Source organism: Mastigoproctus giganteus, chromosome 6 (genome assembly GCF_048544385.1).
Source record: "Mastigoproctus giganteus isolate SK-2022 chromosome 6, ASM4854438v1, whole genome shotgun sequence".
NCBI lineage: Eukaryota > Metazoa > Arthropoda > Arachnida > Uropygi > Thelyphonidae > Mastigoproctus > Mastigoproctus giganteus.
The window spans coordinates 214,585,283-214,608,547 of NC_143580.1; the positions used below are offsets into that span (position 1 = coordinate 214,585,283).

The 23,265-nt window shown below is 36.8% G+C and overlaps 1 protein-coding gene across 1 annotated transcript in view; it reads left to right on the forward strand.

Annotated features, from left to right (window-relative positions):
* LOC150084940 (aminopeptidase NAALADL1-like) overlaps positions 1-23,265 on the forward strand; it is a 98,642-nt gene that overhangs the window by 27,333 nt on the left and 48,044 nt on the right. The window contains exons 7-10 of the mRNA XM_090376397.1: positions 5,973-6,068; positions 8,568-8,653; positions 20,657-20,859; positions 23,117-23,180. Of these exons, the coding sequence (XP_090232523.1) occupies positions 5,973-6,068; positions 8,568-8,653; positions 20,657-20,859; positions 23,117-23,180 (449 nt within the window). The remainder of the gene's footprint in view (positions 1-5,972; positions 6,069-8,567; positions 8,654-20,656; positions 20,860-23,116; positions 23,181-23,265) is intronic.

Here is a 23,265-nt window from a genome sequence, read left to right on the forward strand (position 1 = left end):
TACCCGCTGACAGAATTGTAAAAAGTTACACAAGGTGAATGTGTGTGGTGAGCGAAGGGTGCAGTGTGTTGTACAGGCTCAATGGCAGGTCATTGTGCAACAGTTGGCATCAGACACATTCATTCATCACACACACGTTTCATTCTCTACCACTCTGTAGTAGAGAATGAAAAGGACCTGGGAATAATTGTGCAGGCAGATATGAAGTTTTCTGAGCAGTGCGGATGGTCTGCAAGAGTAGCTCATGGTGTCTTCTCACTGATATACAGGAATTTTTCTGGCAGGGATAAGGAGGTGATTATCCCCTTGTATAAGGCAATGGTCAGGCCATACTTTGAGTACTGTATACAGGTCTGGAGGCCTAATTTTAGGAAGGATGTAGAGCTGCTGGAGCGAATGTAGAGAAGGGCAACAAGATTAGTGAATGGAACAAAGAATTGCTCTTACAAAGAAAGGCTTAGGTTTTGCAAATTACAGTGTCTGGAGACTAGGCACTGTCGAGGTGATCTGATTGAGGTGTATAAAGCCTTGAATGGTTTGAGCATACTCAATGCTGATGGGATTCTTCCTCTTGCTCAGAATAATCGCCTGAGAGGGCATAAATTCAAATTGAGGAAAGAGAGTTATAGGATAGATGTGTGGAAGTTTGCCTTTAGCCAGCGTGTGGTTGATTTCTGGAACAAACTTCCATCTGTCATTGTAGAAGTTGATAGCTTAAATAGATTCAAGGCAGAACTAGACAAGCATTTGGAGCGAGTGGATGGGTGAAATTAGGAGATTTTTTTTTTTTGGCTGATGCTATATAAGCTTGCTTTCTGGCATCATGTGCCTTTTCTAATGCTAACAATACAATATGGGGAATGCAAGAACAATATCCCAAATGAACAATGTGCTGCACACTCAGATGTATGGGGTTCCACAGCAGATGACCCAAGAGACACCCTTTCTCACTGCTGATCATCATCGATGGCAAATGCTGCAGTGTCAACCTCATGCTGGTTGGACACTGGTCGAATGAGTCCAAATACATGGTGCAACATGCTAATGTATGCCTTCATGTGTCGCACCAGCAACACTAGTCCAAAAACTCAATGTGTATGGTGCTCCCTGTCAAGGCAGTTAGCAGTGGTTGCTTAATATAGGACTTCTTTTGCTGGCAAGAACTAGGATTCCTGGTGCATATAGACAACGTTTCATTGGTGAGGTCTATTGGCAGCTCTGAAGAGACCATATACATCTTGCTATGTTGCATTTTTACCCAGAGAGAAACAGGATCTTCCAAGATAATATGCCATGACATTGGGCCTGTTCTGTGCATGAGTGGTCGAGGAACACATGGAAGATATCACCCATCTTTATTTGCCTTGAAATTCGCCTTACCTCAATCCACATGAACACCTGTGGGATATTTTTGAATGGGAAGTGAGGTGTATGTACATACAGCCATTGTCTATTCTGACACTGGAAAGACATCTAGCAGAGTCAATGCTTAGGCAAATAGCAGCTATTATCCAAGCAAACAGTGGTCCAACACAGTATTAGATAGGTGGTCACAATTCAGTGATCAATGAATGTATATTAACAGTAGAAGGAAGAGGTTGTATCACATTGGTCTACTTAATGGTGTAACTGTTGATGATCCTGCTCAGGTTGCTGACAAACTGAATAGGTATTTTGCATCTACATTTGCACACGAGGAACCCTTTAAGAAAAGGAATACCAGAAGTTTATCAAATTCTAAAAGGGAACTAAATAATTTTGTAATGACTGAGAGAAAATTGGAAAAGAAATTATTGAAGCTGAACATAAAAAAGGTGCTAGGGTGGATGGAATCTATCCAGTTATATTAAGGGAGGTTGCAAAGGAGGTAAGCAAACCTTTAGCCACAGTTATGAGTGCATCTTTGGATTCAGAGGAGGTCCCTATGGACTGAAGATGTGTGAATATATCCTAAATTCACAAAGGGGGATCAAAAGGTGACATGAGTAATTACAGACCAGTTACCTTAACTTCTGTTCCAGGGAAAGAGAAAGAACTAATGCAGGACTATTTAGACAGGAATGCAACTATACTGCAGTTGCAGAATGGATTTGTTAAGAGGCAATCTTATCTGACTAATCTGATTGGATACTATGATGCTGTAACAAAGGAACTGGATGCAAAAAATAATTTTGATATCATATACTTGAATTTCAGGAAGGCTTTTGATACTGTTGCACATGGAAGACTGCTGTACAAGCTGGAGCAATGTGGCTAATGGACTAATGTTATTAATGGAATCTTCCCGGGTTCAGTGTTGTTGTTTGTTGCTCATTGTTGTTTTCTATATTTATTAATGATATTGAAGGTATATCAGGCTTAATGTCTAAGTTTTTATTTGATACATAGGTTGGCAGGGTGGTTAATGACAGTAATCAAGTTAAGCTACTTCAACAAGATCTAGAAAAATTGGGCAGATGGGCTGAGAAATGGCAGTTGAAGTTTGACAAATGCAAACTACTCACATCTACACATCCAAAATATATCTCTTTCAGCAGAGGTAACTTTGATTGGAAGGATCTGGGCAACCCATGAGGTGCTGAATCAGAATAATTCAAAACCTCCTAAACAATTTTGCTTTAATTTTTGTTAATTTGTCTAAAACTGATTTTTTGCTTTGTCATGCTGGATGTTTGTTCAGAAATAAGATATGAATGAAAAAGAATATAAAAGGATAATTACTTTAATGCATGTGGACTCATTTTCATTATAATGGATCCTATACTTATTTAATTAAAAAACTGAATTGATTGTTATAGAGTTTTAGGCACATCATTGACTCAGACCATATTGCACCATATATATATATATATATATTATGTCTGTAAATTGTGTGCATTCTGTGGTTGATTGCCTGTTTGCTGGACAAAAACCCGAGTTTCCAAGGTAAAAAAACAATAAACAGTGCTACCTTCACCTAAGACCAGCTTGCTCAGCAACACTGCAAAAGAGAATCATGAAAATTCCTTATGCCATTGATGGGATTCAAACTCAGGTCTTTTCTACTATATGTGGTAGAAAAGACTGTGATTATACCAATATACTATCTGTGAGGGAAAGAAGCTGAATAATACAAAATATGCTATCTGCAAGGGCAAGAAACTGAATAGCACAAAATATGAGTCAATATATTTTGTATTATTTTGAGTCAACATATTTTGTATTATTTTGAGTCAACATGTTTTGTATTATTTTGAGTCAACATATTTTGTATTATTATTCTAATGCAGCAATATGTATTTTTTTTATCATTACATGCACCTGTGTCACACATGCTGACACAGGTACATGTAATGATAAAAAAAAAACATATTGCTGCATTAGAGACAGTTCTATTCAAACTACATATATCAGGCTCTTTCTTTTAAAAAAATTTAACAAAAAAATGACATAATGGCTTGAAAAGTAAGTGACACAAAGCTGCCTAGAGTTTACTAGGAGATCTGCTGTCATTAGAATTTAGAATGTCATTGGCCTGCAATCATTAGAAGTCTGGGAAACAGAACAGAAAAAGAAGAACGTGGAATAAGTCTTCAATCGTTGGATGTTGAACAACATATCCTCAACTCAGGAATTCAACAGGAAGCAGGCAAAGTTGCAGCTGATGCATGCACTACCATATGTCAGGCTATTAAGAAACAGTTCAAGTCCTATAATGCATGTTGGTGGGGGGCATTTTCATTTTCAATATATAACTGCTGGATTACATCCAATTTCAGCCGACCGGGCTAGCCGAGTGGGTAAAGTACCTGCCCGGCAACCCAAAGGTCGCGGGTTCGATTCCCGCCTCGGGCTTGGATCAAAATACTGCATAAACCTTGGGAGGTGCAATATGGCCACAGAAGCCGATGCGCCAACAACTACCAAATCAAAAAAAAAAAAAAACATCCAATTTCTATGTATCTAATGTATTTGAAGCTCTTTCTGGTTCATGTTTACTCAATAAAATTTCTGGGATACAGCATATTAAGATGTCCAAACATAAGTTTTAGTCATCTTGTATACATAATGAAATTTTTTTTCAAAATTTACCATCTAAAACTCGGGTACATCTTATGATTTATAAAATACAGGGTGTCTCAAAAATATTGGTACAAACGTTTAGGGGAGGTAGGTAACATCTAAAGGAATGTGAATCGCATAGGAACCCATAACTGGAAACGTCACGGGAAAGTAGTAGAAGAGACACAAGAAGCAGAAATGACACAAGACAGTAATTAGTGGCAAACATTTATTTGACATAATATTAACAATGGAGTACGAGATGGATGCATTTCATGATGTTACAACAGATGCTCAAAGGTTCCACCATGAGACGCGATGTATGTGTGACACCGACGCAGCATGGATTGGCGGACATGGTTGAACACCCCTGGAGTTTCTTTGACAATAGCAGCAGCGCAGACGAGTCTCGCCACGAGATCCATTTCCGTCTTCACAGGCGATTCATACATGATAGATTTTAGGGCCCCCACAGAAAGAAATCAAGGCTCAATAAATCAGGTGAGTGTGGGGACCAGGCAACGGGTCCACCACGGCCAATCCATCGACGCCCAAAACGCCTGTTCAAATGGTCACAAACACACCTTCCATAATGGGCAGGCGCCCCATCATGTTGAAACCAAATGTTGGAACATCATCAAGTAACCCTGGTAGAACTTGTTCAAGAAAGATCCGATATTTAGCGGAGTTCATGCGGGATGGCAACAGGTATGGGCTGACTAAGCAGTCACCGACCATACCTGTCCACACATTTATTGCGAAGCGATGTTGTGCCACATGGGGGCGCACACTGTGTGAGTTGTCGTGAGCCCACACATGAGCATTATGCTGATTGAATAAGCCTTCCCGAGTGAAATAAGCCTCATCCGTGACCAAAACATGGGCTGGAAAATTCAAGTCTTGAACACTTTCTTGGAGAAACCACTGCACAAAAGCCACACGTGCAGAATGATCTTGGGGGAGCAGTAACTGAACCCTTTCGAAATGAAAGGGGTGTAAGGAATCGTCATGCCAGACACGTAGTACACTGCAACGAGACACTCCTAAGGCAGAGGCAACAGCACGTGTGCTGGTAGTAGGATTATTCTGGACGGCATTCAACACACTTTCTTCCATGGCGGGAGTTTGCGTCGAACGTGGTGTGCCCGCACTACTCCTCTAAATGACCCATAATCACACAAATTTTGATGCACACCCGCAAACGGTGGTCCGATACATGTTTGTCTGGGAAGCGTTCTCCATAAATTCATTCAGCGGCTCGTCCATTGCCCTCTGCTAATCCATACACTAGGTGCATGTCTGCCAGCTCACAGTTCGTATATCGATGCATGCTCTTTGTGCGGCGACTACTGCTTGAATGAGTAAACCAGAAATTTTCCCTCTCGCGAACTGATGAACAGCATTGTGTACCGACTTACGGTGACGTTTCCGATTATGGGTTCCTATGCAATTCACATTCCTTTAGATGTTACCTACCTCCCCTAAACGTTTGTACCAATATTTTTGAGACACCCTGTATAGTATTTGCTGATTACTGAAATGGCACGTAAATCCACTAGCAACAACTGTAAGTGTAATTTAATTGACTTTTGAACTATTTGTCCATTTAGAAAAATAAATATACCTACTTGATTAAATAAGTAAAGTCTCTAACTTTACCACAAATTTAAAATAGCAAGAAATATAACTGTTGCTTCAGCCAGTCCATGTGCACTCCAGTATTTAATTAGTCTAAACATGCATACTTTTGTAAGAGAATCAGAATAAAATGGGCACCTCCACAATTTTGGAAAAAATATCCTAAGGAAAATATGCAATTCACAGTGAATAAAAAAAATGTAATTTTCTTTGTAGATATTATTCCAATTATTTCAAAATACTAGTATAACGTGAAATGTTTTATTTGATATATGTGGTACTTATTTTTACAGCCAGCTTGGTGGAGTTAATGCTCCTTCTTCTTGGGTTGGAGGGCTGAATATTACCTACCACTTAGGTCGAGGATTCGATGAGGCTAATGCAGACAAGTAATGATTGATTCTGTGCATTTATTTATATAAATAAATATATTCTTATAAATTATAAATTTATTCATATATTTCATTAACTGATAATACTTTCAGTACCAAATATTATAAATGAAAATTTTGCATTTTACAAATATGTGTTTAATATATAGGTTCATACAAGCTAAAACAATTGTGTTGTGAATTGGAAAGCAAGCATTTCCTAATATAGAATTATTGAAGATTTGTGGGGTTTTTTAAACTCATACTCTGGTGATCAGAATATATGGATGTCTTTAAGTAGTATAGGGAAAAAAACTTCATATTCATAAGCTCCAGAAATATGGGCATATCTCAATTTATGTAGAGAATATAAATCTGAAAAGAGTAATATAAATTGAATCAACATAAACTGGAGCATTTTTCCATAAAATTTAATGCAAAAAGGAAAAGTATGCTGTCAAGAGGTTATGAAAAAATGTATGTAAAACAAAGATTTGTTTAATGTGACACAGCATTTATGTCTTTTTTTTTAAGCATTAGGATGAGACATTTATGTCACAGTTCACTTTACTGTTCAATGTTACTGTACTGTCTCAGACAGCATATTCTTTACTGTAAAATGAATCTAGATGACCTGGAAAACCTAAATATGATTATGCATATAAATATATTTTTAAAAAAAAAATTGGAGACCCCTAGGAATCTACTGTTTAGGATACATTGTCCCAATGAGTCTGTCATCATTGGAAGCGAGTCTGGAATTCATTTTTTATAATACTGTTAAGAATATCATTAAACCTCTTTCCTTTGATCTTCAATTCTGTTTGGGATCCATTTATGAACTGTTTATTTTTACATGCTACCACATGGCATGCTCTTCCTCTTCCCCTCCCTCCTCCTTTCTATGATTTGCTTTCTGTAACAACTTCACAAGCAGCTCTCATTTAGTAGCCCACTTAATTTTTTTTTTGCGTCATGTAAGCAGCTTTACAGTGAGCATCACCTGGACCAACCTCTTACTCATAAGTATGTGTAAACCCAATTTGCACTACTAAAATATCTGCAGAAGTTGTGCAAATATTTTATTGTCTAAGGCAAGAGAATAAAATTCTGCCCGAGGTAGTCACCTTTACAAATAATTCAACACCTGTACCTCTTTTAGGATATAGTATGCACTTGTTCTTAATCCTGTACCTCTTTGAATATGTATTTGTTTAAGAAAATCAAACAGTCATACTGTTGTATTCTGTACTATTTTTAACCTAGAGCTTTATAGTAACCATGGCTATTGTCCTAAATCAGTACTAGAATTAATGTCCTATTGTCCCATTTTGATGTCATTAAGGAATTATATATATCAGAGGTTCCCAAACTTTCTCGATTCACTACACTCTTAGTGTCTCAGTAATTTTTCATGGCACCCCTAGGCCAAAAGAAATACCTAATAGTTCCGTTTATTAAGTAGTTAGGTCCAAACAACTAGGGCGCCTCCGTAGCCAGGTGGGAAGGAGCAGCAGTGCGTAGCACACGCTTCTTGATTAGACCGGGGTTCGAGCCCGTCACCACCAAATACGGAGGATGCGGAAAGGTCAGGAATGACCACCGCATATCCTGGAGCAATATGGCCTTAGTTGCTAATGCTCCTAAAAACCAAATAACAAACAACAAACAAATCCAAACAACTTAATAAGTAATGTTGAAACCGTGAACTACCTTGCGCTAGTAGTTTGTGTAGTGTCTGACATGTCGAGTATCGCTGTGTTTCCCTTGAAAATTTAAAATATCTCATGGCGCCCCTGTGAGTTTGCTGCAGCATCCTGAGGCACTGCGGTGCACACTTTGGGAACCGCTGATATATATTCTGTTTGTGAATGGATTGCTTAAGTCAAGTTTGTTTTTAAAGCTGCAACAAAAATATCAAAATAGCACATAAATAAATTTCAACCATTGAGAAATGCTTTCCTGCACATTAGAGCAAGAAATGGCAAACACATCTCAAAAACAGTACTGACCTAGTGTGAATCAAGGTAAAAGTCACTAAATTTGCCAAATAGAGAGTCACCAAATTTTATTAATATCTAAAATTGCTACAAAAAGTTAGTGGATAAACAATGAAGTTACTAATACTATTGACAGGATTGCTAAATTGGCAATGCTAACTTTGTGAAAGTTGGCAACAGAAAGGTCAAAGGACATTAGCCTCAGATAACTTAATTTTAATGTTATATTTTAATGATATACATAATTTACAGTAAAAAGCAATATACTGTAAATTATGTACTATAATTAACTGGCAACATAATTTCAAATCACTGTAAATCAGGATAGGCATCCCTGCATTTTGAATGGAATACAGTTTGTGTGAATAATAGACCCCTCTGTGTTATAGCTAAGCATGCCAAAGCTTTAGATATGAAAATTATATAACTAACATAATCTTTCCTTCTTCTAACATAATCTTTTCTTCGTTAAATTTTCTTAAAAGATAAATAAACTTGGTTGTTTTTCTTTTTCTAGGAAACTTCGGTTAATAATAAGAAATGAGTATAAAACCGTGGAGTCTTACAATGTAATTGCTACTTTGCAAGGTGCAGTTGAGCCAGGTAAGTATATTTAAACTAATGGTTATACTAATCAGGGACAAAATATAGAGCATAATCCAAATGAATTTAAAAGACTAAAATGAAAAACAAATTCTTTTGTTTTTAATTTTGAAAGTATTCTATGGTAACACTTTTCTTATGAAAAAAAAGTGAAGTGAATAAATCAGACTATTTTCAAGCCGATATAAATATCTTTGAAGTGATTTATGATATGTGTGCTATTTGAACTTTGTCTTTTTTTTTGGAATTATTATTGTGTGATCTGATAAGTGTGTGTGATGTGATGTGATGTGTGTGTGATGTGATGTGATGTGATGCATACTAGCTCTTACTAATATGCATATGATCATATAATTCAGTAACTTATTGGAACAAAATACTTAAGAATAACTAAAAGTGTAATATGATAATCTCAATAGAGATTGTTTCAGGTTGTGTGTGTTGTTAGGTACTTCTAATCTATCAAATTAAATATAATTTCTAAAGTGAAATATTTATTATAATACAGTAAGCTAATGTGCAGACGACAATGTGGTTGTTCTTCATAACGAATTAATTAAATCTCAATAACAGTAATTAATTCACATGAATTATTATTATCAAGAATTTTGTTGTATAAAAAGTATCACATCAGATTCTAAACTCCCACACAGTCTACTTAATAATTAGTGACATTTTTGCATATTCCATATTGAATTCTATAATTAGGCCTAACCAGAAAAGATAGTAGTTCCTGTTTTACAGGAACTACTATCTTTTCTGGTTAGTAGTTCCTGTTTTACAGGGTATAGTTAGTAACCCTGTAAACTTAGGAACAGCCATAAAATTCACTTGATAACAATTCACATGGTCTCATTAGTATTGTTCACATTTAATTGATACATTAAACTGTTTTTATTTTAAAGTGTACTGGTAATGTGGTATCTATATTCATGAATTTGCATATACATTAAATTATTTCATATACCGCTGCTCAGCATCTGAAAATTCTGCTAGAATATCAGTGAGTCACATATAAGTGGAATATGCAAATTTGCCTCTCAAATTTGCATATTCCACGTATATTCCATATTTTGTGAATTGTCCATATTTCTTTTCATTAATGTACCTAAAAAAAAAACAAGGAAGAACCACTACCAATAGATGTTCCCTTTTTACCAAATATAACTACAGCTAATTTATTGGCATGACTGTCAACTATGCTCAGACAGTTGATGCAGTCCAAAGTTCTTTTTTAATAAAAGATATCCTTTCCAGTTTTCATATGGATTTCTTAATCGAAAAACAACTTTTACAAAAACAGCTATTTTCTTAAAGGTAATAATGAATAATGAAATAAAAGTTCAGTTTCTTAATTTTAATAAATTAATTCAGATTTATTCAGATGTTTTCTTTTTTCTAAGATAACACTTATAACTAAGTAAAAAAAATAAATTTATCTAGTATACACAGGTTGGTAAAGGTAAAGGTAAACTGCAGCCATTATCAACCCACTGCAGGATGGAAGCCTCCTCAACAATTCATGTTGAGGAAAATGGACCATAATCTACCACGCTGGTCCAGTGCGGGTTGGCAGATCGACCGTATTTAGCAGTCAGGGGCTTGAACCCCGGTCTACTCAAAGAGCGTGTGCTACTGCACTCCCGCTCCTGACCACTCGGCTACGGAGGCCTACACAGGTTGAGTTAGCGATAAACAAATTGCAGTTTTGTTGTTTACTAATTAGTTATAGCATAAACATAATACACGCAGTCATATGGTGACAAACCATATGAATTACAGCACTAGAAGAACTGACAGATTTTGGTCCAAGTAGTCAGTGCACCAGAAATTCCCACAGACAAGACACACTTTCATTATGTCTGATCTTGTTGGGAATTTTGTAATTTTTAAACAGTTTATTCATTATGTTTAATTTTAATTCATTGTGTATATGTTTATTTACATAGGCAATGGGTAATGTAATTTTCTATCTTCCAGTTTTGAATATGCAGTTATATAGATGGTTTCTTTCAGAACCAGAAACTGCACTGAGCAGAAAACTGATCAATTCACCAAAAAAATGTCTGCTACCAGTTACACTACATATGGTACTCAACCCTTTATTTATCTAGGGAGAAGTCAAATACTGGGTTTTCTAGTAGCCAAATTGAGTTTTTGAAATATCTATAATATCTAAGGCTGTGCCAACTTAGGTGTCATTCCTTGCCACAGTTGATCATAACAGTCAGCATCTGTACTATCACTACTCATTCACTCACTTACGCACACGCACACACACACACACACACACACACACACATACTCCACCCACCCACTAACTCACTCGTCAGTCAGTCAATGTTAGGATTTATGTGGTATTACAGTGAAAAAATATAAGCATTGATACACAGTGGAAATTATTAATATTAATTTAATTATATATATATTACTGTAAAAGCCAAAAATAAAGTAACTCATAGGATTTACCAGTTTGCAGTTCACTTTATTTACAACTTTTATAATTAGATGTATATTTTTAGGTAACCCTTACATTTACAAGTTTGTTTTGACAAAAGGATAATGAAGGTGATTAAAATAAGAAAAAAGTTGTTTATTTTTTTAGGAACGTTTCCTTCACAGATTCTAGTGTAGAAATAGTAACATAGAAATCATAGAAGCGTAAATCATAAAGAGATTCACTTCATTTGGATATGTTATCCAGGCATGGGGGAATATATCTGCCATCTTCACGATGTTGCCTGGGTAACATATTCACTATATTCTGAATATAATGAATATCCCTCCCTATGCCCTTGTTTAAATATTGGAAAAGTGATAATCAGACATTGTGAAAAGGGAAGCATTGATAATTTCTTGCTTCGTTCACTCTTCCAATTTTTAAACAAGGGAAGATACACCTCCTTATCCCCACAAGGTTGCCTGGATAGCATATTCACTATGTTCAGAGCACCTAATATACAATACTTCAGTCATAATGGAAAATAATTTGCAAATGTGATTATCAAATCAGCTTTGACCAACGTGAACTGTTAAATGATAGGATATAGTGTATCAGAACAGTAATGATCTGAAATAAAGTGAAGTGTATTAGTATTAGCATTAGTAGAGGCATATGATGCAAGAAAGCAAGCTTATTCAGCATCAGCCAAAAAAAAAAAAAAAAAAAACCAACCACTACTCCCATTTCACCCCTCCGTTCGTTCGAAATACCTGTCCAGCTGAGCCTTAAATTTGTTTAGGCTATCAACTTCAACAACAAGCGATGGGAGTCTATTCCACAAACCAACTGCCCGCTGGCTAAAGGAAAATTTCCGCACATCTATCCGACATCCGTCCTTCCTCAATTTGAATTTATGCCCTCTCAGGTGATTATTCTAAGCCAGAGGAAGAATCCCATCGGCATTGAGCATGCTCAAGCCATTCAAAGCCTTATACACCTCTATCAGATCACCTCGCCGATGCCTAGTCTCCAGGCTCTGTAATTTGCAAAACTTAAGCCTTTCTTCGTAAGAGCAACCCTTTGTTCCATTCACTAATCTTGTTGCCCTTCTCTGTACTCGTTCCAGCAGCTCTACATCCTTCTTGAAATGAGGCCTCCAGACCTGTATACAGTACTCAAGGTGTGGCCTGACCAATGCCTTATACAAGGGAATAATCACATCCCTGTCCCTGCTAGAAAAATTCCTGTATATCATTGACAAGACACCATGAGCTACTCTTGCAGCTCGTCTGCACTGCTCAGAGAACTTCATATCTGCCTGCACAATTACCCCAGGTCCTTTTCATTCTCTACCACTGTCAGCGTAGTACCACAGAGTTGATACGGTGATCTGGGGTTACTGTTTCCCATATGTAGTACTTTACATTTGTCAATGTTAAACTTCATTTGCCACCTCTCAGCCCATCTGCTCAACCTTTCCAGATCCTGTTGCAGCAGCATAGTATCAGTAGTGTCCTTAACAACCCTGCCAACCTTGGTATCGTCTGCAAACTTGGACATTAAGCCTGATACACCATCATCAATATCATTTATAAATACAGAAAACAACAATGGACCCAACACTGAACCCTGAGGAACTCCACTAATAACATTAGTCCACGTTGAGCAGTGTCCATTGATTACCACTCTCTGTCTTCTGCCACTCAACCATCCCTTTATCCATAGCAGCAATTTGCCTCCAATGCCGCACTTCTCCAATTTGTGCAGCAGTCTTCCATGCGCAACAGTATCAAAAGCCTTTCTAAGATCCAAATATATAATATCAAAGTTATTCCCTGCATCCAGTTCTTTTGTGACTACATCATAGTATCCAATCAAATTGGTCAGACAAGACCTGCCCTTAACAAAACCATGCTGTGTCTGAGCTATAACTGAATTCTTGTCCAGATGATCCTGCAGTGCTTCTTTAACCAGTGTCTCCATTAATTTTCCTGGAACCAAAGTTAAACTAACAGGTCTATAATTACTTGTGTCAGCCTTTGATCCTCCTTTGTGAATTGGGGTTACATTTGCACTACTCCAGTCCATGGGTACCTCCCCTGAGTCCAAAGAAGCTCTCATAATTATGGCTAGGGGTTTGCTTACTTCCTTTGCTGCCTCCTTTAATATAACTGGATAGATCCCATCCACCCCGGGTGCCTTTTTTATGTTTATCCTCAACAATTTCTCCTCCACTTTCCTCTCAGTTATTAGAAAATCATCTAGCTCACTGCCAATGTTTACTTCACCTACGACATTCCCCTTCCTGAATAACTCCTCATGTGTGAATGTAGATGCAAAATACTTGTTTAGATTGTTAGCCACCTGAGCTGGATCCTCAACTGTTGAACCATCAACATCCAGTGGACCAATCTGATTCATCCCTTTCCTTCTTGAGTTTAAATAGGTAAAGAACTCTTTTCTGTTTTTCTTTGCATCCTTTGCCAAGGATTTCTCATAATCTGCCTTTGCCTGCCTAATCTCCTTTGTGACTTGGTTACAGACCAACTTATATCTATCATAGGCTTCCATGTCACCCATTAATTTGTATGTATCCCATGCATTTTTCTTCTCTGCCATATGTCTCATTAGTTCATCTGACAACCATTTAGGCCTGAACCTTGAACAATATTTCTTGGTTGGTATGTAAAGCCTGGTAGCTTCCAAGATTAGTTCCTTGAATGCTTCCCATTTTGAATTTGCTGTTGGTAACATCATCAGTTGGTCCCACTGTATAGAATTTAAATACTGTCTCAGACCATCATAGTCGCCTTTACGAAAGCAAAAACCCTTCCCTTTACCTCTGATGGTAGTTACCTCCTTGAGTAAATCCCACTTCAGCACACTGTGTTCACTGCCACCCAGTGGTTCCTTTATCTGCAGATTCCTAATGCATGAAGAATCACTACTGATAATCAGATCAAGAGTATTACTCCCTCTAGTTGCCTCCCGAACATGCTGGTGTAGAAAACAATCATCCAATAAATCCACAAAAGCCTTGCTAGTGTGTGAGTGACCAACCCACAAATTCCAGTCAATATCTGGGAAATTAAAATCCCCCATTATAAGACTCTCTGATTTACTGGCCCATTCTATTTCCCTGTACAGTATCTTATTATACTCATCAGAGTCATTAGGCCTATAGCACACTCCTACTCTCAATTTTGATTTACCTATGCTTATGTCACACCAAACTGACTCGACACTGCCCTGTCCATCAATGTCGACTGGCTTCACTTCCTTGGATTTTATGTGTTTTTTAACTAATAGCATAACCCCTCCTCCCCTCCTGTCCTGTCTATCCTTTCTATACACATTGTACTCCCCAAATTCCAGTTCTGCATTCCTTATATCTGTGTGACACCACGTCTCTGATATCCCAACAATATCTGCCTTTGATGTTTTGAGCAATACCTCAAATTCATCAAATTTATTTACTAAACTCCTAGCATTGGTGTACATGCAAGTATACATGCACCTGTTTCTATTAGCTACCCTAACACAACCCATGTGTTTACTTGTACCACAATGACTTCCAGCAGTCTCTGAAATATCCTGCATCTTGTTTTTCAGGCTTCTGCTCATTCCAATAGAAGCAGTGCAAGAATCTCTTTCACCTCTGCCAGTGGCTACTGTCAATCTATTGGTCTTTGTCTCCCCCCAAGCTAGCAGTTTTCCGACCCACCTAACACTGCCTCGATAGCATCAGCAAATATTCTTGCACCCTTTCTATTTAAGTGTATCCCATCCCTGTAGAAGCAATCTCTCCTGTTAACAAGTACATTCCAGGCTGAAAAAAATTCTACCCCTTGAGCCTTGCACAATCTTTCCACAGGGCTGAATTGATCGACAAGGCTCTCATCATATACTCCCTCCTATCGTGTCTGGGCAGAATTGCAGACACTTTCAAATTCAACCCTACTTCACGGCTTTTTTTCAACGGTGACCTGTACTTGTTAAGTAATTCCGCTGGTCTCCTACTCTTAATATCATTAGTGCCAACGTGTACAACTATATCACCTTTTGTGCCCTTAAAAGATGATATCTGCTCTACAACATCATCAACCTTTGCCCCTGGCAGACATACCCTGGTCCTGTTCCACCTATCCTTTTTACAAAGCATGTTCCCCGTTTCCCTGACAATAGAGTCACCAACAACTACTAGTTCCTGTGGGACCAGCGCATTCTGCCTTGGGGGCTGCCTCTGTGTTGCAAGATGACCAAGTGCAAGCTCTGGCGTTGATGTGGGCAGCTGAGAGCTTGATGGGCCCCTCAATTTATTTCCTTCGAGGGCATCCACCCTGTCCTTCAAGGTCTCATATAGGCCCATAACAACGCCGAGTTGTTGCCTAATTTCCTTGCACTCCTTGCATCGTGCACACACAAAGACATCCCCCATGGCAGTATCATGTCCCGTACCCGATTGCTCCGCAAACATCAAGCAAACAGTGCATCTTAAAAGGCTGTGATTCAGAGGGCATCTGCCCCCCTCAGTTCTCCCCTGAGTCACAGCACTCCCATTAGCTTGAGCCTTTTGCTTTGCTGCTCTGGTCAGAGTCATGATTTCGATATAAATGTCAATAAAATTACAATTCAAGAACAAAATTAAAAACCTTAAACTTGTATCTTAACACAGTTATAATGCTATATTTATTTTTCAGTATCAAGTGTTATCTATGAGTTCCCTTTATATAACTTCTGTATCAAGTATGTATTAATTATTTGTTACGTTTGTACTCTAAGTCGTTATATATATATATAGTTAAAAGTACAATTTAATTGACAATGAAGTTTAACAAGATTAATAGATCTACTGATTAACTGACAATATTATATTATGCACTATACTATACAAAGCTAATGCTATCGAATTCCGGATATGCTGTATCGCGTTTCAGTAACGAGTGTTATCTACGAAATTCCTTTATATAACTTCCGTATCAAGTTATGTATTAATTATTTATTTTTACTAATTATTTATGTTCCGTAACCTAAGTGGTTATATGTATAGTTAAAAGTACAATTTAATTGCCAATGAAGTTCGACAAGATTAATAGATTTTACTGATTAATTTTCACGTAACAATGGCGGCCTATTATGAACGGTAAACACGTGGATTTGATACCCTTTCCGATACTAAGTAATACCTACAAATCTCTATCTAAGTTACTTTAACTTTAAGTACCGTAAATAGGAATATAAAGCTACTCTAGAAATAAGTTAATATGTCAATTTAAACTAATAAATCAGAAAAAACTTCTCTGTTCCAAGAGCGGCAGAAAGGCACGTCCGCACAGGAAAGTCTCGTCCTCAAACTCTGTTTGTATTGATATATGTGTATATATATATGTGTATTGATATTTCAGATCTTACGAAAAGTCTTTGGTAAAAGATCAGATTTTTACCAAGACAAATTGGTAAATTGTAGGCTTTTATAGTAACATATAATAACATATAGTTTTATAGTAATAGACACTGTTCTTCCATTAATATATGGACACCAGTCCATTGATAAGGCTGTTTAAGCATGGGTAATGCATCTCCATCATTTCACATCCTACACAAACACCACATGTCAGACATAACTATAAATATGCTTGTAGGCCTTCAAGGAAAGAGTAATATGATTGTGAATGGAAGCTGCCATTATTGATGGAGTTAACAGACTTCTAGCATGGAATGATAATAGAATGCCACATAGTAATTAGTCTGTATGTGACATTTCAATGGCACTGAAGATCCCTAGGTCAGTAATTGGTGATGTGATCTACAAATGGAAGTGGACTGGTGCTGAAACCATCAGTAAATGACCCAGAAAACCTCCAAAGCTGACAGAATATGATGATGGGAGAACCCTATAAAGAATTGTCTGCTAGGAGTGCAGATCGACATCGATCTGCACTCCTAGCAGACTCCTAGCACTCCTATATCGTTGCAACATGCACACACACCCATGCCCTCAGTGAGAAATTAGAACTTGTGTCTGCAATGCATTGTGGACCAATGGAAAGCTGTGCTTTGCAGTGATAAGTTGCAATACATGGTTTACCAGTTTGAAGGTCATACCTGGGTGCGGAAGATGCCTAGAGAAAGCTACCTGATGGACTTTACTGTCCCGACAATAAAGTTTTGGCAGAGGCAGCATGAGGGACTAGGGCTGTTTTTTATGGTTTGGCTTGGGACTGTTGGTTGTTTTGGACAAAACCATGAATGCTGAGGGCTATCTAGACATCCTGGACAATAATCCATTACCTACGTCGCAGTGTGTCAGGGAAGATCCATACCTGTAGCAGCAGGACAATGCTCCATGTCATACTGCTTGCATTGTGATAAACTGATTGTGACATTCTTGCATTGTGATAAGCTGATTGTGACATTCTTGCATTGTGTTTAGTGGTTTGAGGACATGAACATTTAAAAGTGGCTGGCCAGCCCAGTACTCTGATCTCAATCCTATAGAGAGCCTCTGAGATGAATTGGATTGACAGATGCATGTGAGGAGAGACTGCTTAAAAAAAAACAGAGCTGAATTGGCCACCATTTTGAAGGCCAAATGCTGGAAACTATGGGAGAACATTTACAGAAAACTGATGGAGAGTGTTCCACAGAAAAGAGAAGCTTTCATAAAGACTAAAGGTTTCATTACACATTATTAGTTTTTCTGTAAATAACATATCGTGGCCACAGTGGTCGGAGTCCTGGTCGCCAAGTACATGCGGCAAAGGAGAACTGAGATGAAATCCAATCCCCAAATGGTGGCACTCAGAGCCTGCCTCTTTTCTAGAGATTGTCTGAACACGACGGAGTACATGCATACCCTGGCAACCCTGGATCGTTGACTGGCAATGGATGAGATTCTTGAAAAGAGAAAGCAAGCAATTCTAGACATGGAAATCATTTGCGAAGGGACCAACCCATACCCAGACAACGTTTTCCTTGATGTAAAAAATGATGCAGTCTCGCACGAACAACGTTGCAGCCTCCTAACAAAAGGCGAAGGGAGATGAAGCCGACTGCACTATAATGACATGCACACCTTTTGTAGCAACACAGATGGAACACCATCTGGTGTCGTCCAAGTGAATCAAGGTTTAAATTGCGAAATTTCACAAAACAGGACTGGGTTTTTTTGTTCCCTCAAATAGCAGACGTTCATGTATAAATAATCCTGCATTCTATAAACTGTACAAATGTTAAAGCCATTTTTGACACACTTCCTATTTGTTTTGTTTATTTCTTGAATGGTGTCTATGCCCGTACATATGGGATTTTGTCTTCCTTCAATGCACAGCGAAAAATGTAACACTGGTTTTTCTATTTAATCAAATTTTTTCTTACTTTTTTTATACTACAGATGTGTGTCTTCCTTCTCCCCAAGTCTACTGTATAGAACTTGAGATTTTTGAGCACTAAGACGAAACGTATACTGTATTCTAATCCTTGGAATTCATGTTGTGTTTCAAGGAGTTTACACTCTTGCTCAAGAAATTTGCCCAAACTTATTTAATTCCACATATAGTAAATTTTACGTTGAATGGAGGTTCAACCTGTGCTTGGGTTGTCAGAGACCAGTTGTACTTAATCTAAATAGTATAACGTTAAGTCTCAGTGTTGAAATCACTCATCATGTGATTTCAGAAAAGTAACAAGTTTCTTTTGAACACAATAAAAATAAATTCATTTAAAAAAAAAAAGCTTATTTATATATATGTAGGTATCCAGATATTAATGGTAGGTAGTGTATATTGGTCAGTGGTGGATACAGAAAACTGTACCCTTCTATAACCTATAACTAGAATGGCCTATAAGACCTGTAAAATATAAAATAATGTGTAGTGTAGCTTGAGGCTGCATCCTTAGTGATATTTAGGTCTACATCTGTGCCATCAGGTGTTTGGGAAACTGTGAGATATAGTAAATATATATGTAACCCCTCTATTAAATGAATTTACATACCAAGTGAGTCATCAAGAAAATATGCAGCAGTTTTGAATGCCTATATACTTTGATGTATTGCACTCCATTGGCAGAGGCAAAAGATTTCAGATTCTGTCCCTCTTCACCTTCTTCACAAAATATTCAAACTGACTCCCCACTTTTCTGCTCATACTGTCCCATCCCTATTTTCCCCTCCCGCCCTGCACTAGTAGACTTGTTAATATGGCAGTTTAGCCAGTGAGCATTGGCAGGTTTGGTGCTATTAAATATTTAAGACATGGGAGTTTATTATTCAAATAAAAAGTTGCACAGGGATCACATTCAATATGTGATCCTTGTGCAACTGAGACCATTCACAGACATCAGTTGAAGTTTACCATAACTGTAGCCAGCATTTCTTTAGAGATGCTCTCCACAGCAGTTGCAATTTGATCTTTCAGTTCTTCAAGGTTATGTGGATTATTTCTGTAAGAATATTCTTTAGGAATCCCCACAGGAAATAAGCACAGGGATTCAGCAAGTAAAATGGACCATCCAATCCCAGGTTGTCCAGGATATCAATTAACGATCACCCTATCATTAAAATGCTCCTTCAGAAAATGAATAACTGCATTTTCTCTATGGGACCTTGCACCATCTTGTTGGCAATATGCCTTTTCTTTTCTATAACCAAATCTCACTTTAAACTTGTGCTGAACTGTAAAAAACTTCCAATTTGATAAAAAAAAACCCATAAACATACCACACGTTAGAGATTTATTTTGGCTGATGCTGTACAAGCATGCTTCATTTTACTTATCCCATCTTGCTTACAAAATGTTCTTACTGGGTTGTATCACTAACTCCTAAAAAAACCAAAAAGCTTTTATGTGTTATTGATACCATACTCACCAATGGCAGCCCAGTACCTCAAAATACAGACATGTAAACTGTCAAACTGTTGCAACTTTTTTTTTTTTATGTATGTATGTAATGTTTAAATACAAAGCTTCTGTTATTCGAAATATGCACACTCTTCTAGCTCTTCATCTATGGGTTTAAATAAATAGATTTAAAAAAAAATCTTAGTTGCACTACAAAATGTGTGTTATGCTTCTTATTGTATACTATAAAAACCAATTTTAACACGGATTGATATTTTGTATTACAGAGCATATTATTTGTTAATCACATTAATTCCCCTTTTGGGTCCCATCCCACAGTTTGACAAATACTGAATTAATAGGTTGGTGTCCTTTTTAAATTAAAAATTAGCAAAACTAATGATACAAGTTAAATTGTTTATGGGAAGAAGTGGTATTATCCTGAATGAATCTCCTATTTTTCTTGGAATTGTGAAGTCTAAGGTTCTTGAATTCCATATTCATGATCTCATGAAGCAATGCATCCCACCCCCATAGATGGGGTATATATGTATAAATAATTAATTATATAATAATGCTATATAATTTTTTTCTAATGACTAATATATTTAATTTACTTAAAATATATTTGTATTGATATCTTAGATTTAATATGCGTATTTTTGAACATTCATTAATGGCTATTAAAAAATTATATTTCTGTGCATTTTTTTACCTTAGATAGGTATATACTTGTTGGGAACCACAGAGATGCTTGGACATATGGGGCAGTAGATGCATCTTCTGGATTGGCACATCTGTTGGAGGTAACTCGAGTCCTAGGTAGTATTCATAAGGAAGGGTGGTCTCCAAGACGAAGCTTGATTTTTGCTAGTTGGGGTGCAGAGGAGTTTGGATTATTTGGTTCCAATGAATTTGTAGAGGTCTGTATAAAACAGATGTAATGCAGAATTTATATAGAGTAATAGTGTTTGTCTTTATTTTATATATCGTGTCAAGGTTTACAACATACATGTAAGATAGATATATCTGGCATTGGAATAAAAACTACATAAATTTCACAAAAATATAAGAAATTAATAGGTGTAAAATGCTTAATGTTTGAACCAAAATAAAATAAAAAAACACTACCCGCCTCGTATTTTCATCTCCTCTAACATTGTCTAATTCTTCATTAAACTTATTCAAACTACCCGCCTCCGCAACTCAAATAATAGCCTGTTCCAACAGTCAATTACTCTCTGGCCAAAAGAAAATTTATGCACATCCACCCTACAGCAATCCTTTTTCAATTTATGTCCCATTTCATGTTGACTGAAAAAGAGTAAGAATTTTAACATCTCAATCTGGTCTCCTTTCAAGTGCCTAGTTTCTGAGCATTGCAATTTACACAACTGAAGTCTTTTGTGGTAAGACTACCTCTTTGTGTTCTTGACTAATCTGGTTGCTCTTCTCTGCACCCATTCCAAGAGATCCACATTTTTCTTATAATGCAGCCTCCAGACCTACATGCAGTTCTCAAGATGTAGCATACCCATTAACTTATACAATGGGATAATCACCTTATGGTCCTGTTTGCAAAGTTCCTGTAGAACCCCTTAAGCTGCTTTAGCAGCCAGCATTGCTCAGAGAATTTCATGTCAAACTATACAATTACTCCTAAATCTCTTTTGTTCTCCACCACCTTCAGTGTGGTACCACCTAATTGGTATGTTATTCTGGGATTACTGCTGCCCATTTGAAATACTTGGCATTTACCAATGTTAAATCAATTGCAACTTCTCAGCATACTTGCATAATTTTCCGTAGGTCTTGCTGCAGTACGCTTCAGTTCCTGGCATTAACCACCCTGCCAACCTTTGTATCATCTGCAACTTAGACAATAAGTTTGATATTGTCCATCATCGGTATCATTAATAAATATTATAAACAGTAAGGGCCTAGCACTGAACACCAAGGGACTCCACTAATAAAATTGTCCAAGAATAGCACTTTTTTATAACCAAACTCTGTCTTCTTTCACTCAACCATCCCTTTATCCATAGCAGTAACTTTCCTCCTAATTCCACACCACTGAAGTCTTTCATTTGGAACAATGTCAAGAGCTTTACTGAAATCTAAATATATGATGTCAAAATTATTGTTTGCATCCAGTTCCTTTATTACTGCATCAGAGTAGCTAATCGTATTGATTAGACAGGATCCTCCCTTAATGTGATTGCATAATTCCCTTCCTGTTAAGATGATCCTGCAATACTTCTTTAATTATTGACTCTATTATCTTCCATGAAACGGAGGTCAAGCTTACAGGAGGTTGCTCATGCTGCCCCTTTGATCCCCATTTGTGAATAGGAGACATATTTGCACATCTCCAATCTATTGTAAGCTCCCTGAATTCAAGGATGCTCTCATAATTATGGCCAAGGGTTTGCTTATCTTTTTTGCTGATTCTTTTAATATAACTGGATAGATCCCATCTGTCCTGAGTGCTTTATTTGCCTTTAGCTTCTGCAATTTCTATTCCACTTCCTTCAGTTACAACAAAATCTTTTAGTTTCCGGTTATAACTTGGTGTAATTCTGGTAGGTTTTCATGTTGCCTGCTAATTTTAATTTTGATTTTTTTTTTCAGTTTAATTTTTTCACATTAAATAGTTAAAAACATTTAAACATAAAACATTAGTTTATGATGTTTTTATTTAAATAGTAATTAAAAACATTATAAACTAATAAGCCATAATTATTTATTTATGATACTAAGTCAATATGTTAGACTTCTTTATAAAGATAATTCACCTTGAGGTGAATTATCTTTATAAAGAATTCTATAACATTTTGTAATTATCACATGATAACTAGAAGCATATGGCTAAAATTTATGATAATACTTAAAGTCATTAAGTTGAACAAATCAATGTCAATACATTTCTTCTTTGTCTTCTTTTCACCAGTTATCTCTATGCTGTTAGTGTACCTAGGTTGAAGATGTTTAAGAGACATTTGTGTTTGTTTTTATTCCTGCTCTACAAATAAATTACATAAACTTTGTAATTAATAGGACTGTGATTTTAAAATAAAAGCTCTAAAAATACTCAAGTTTTATACCTGTGGTAACATTATTAAAGTTATTTTACAATTTTTACACACACATGTTATTCATTTCTGTTTAATTGTATTTCAGGAAAATATTCATAAACTGCGTGATGCAGCTGTGGCTTATATTAACACTGACATTTGTACTCAAGGTAAGGCTGTAAGTTTGAATTATTATATTTAGTTAGATTTATTTAATTTGCTATTGCCTCTCAAAGCTTTAAATCCCTCAATCAA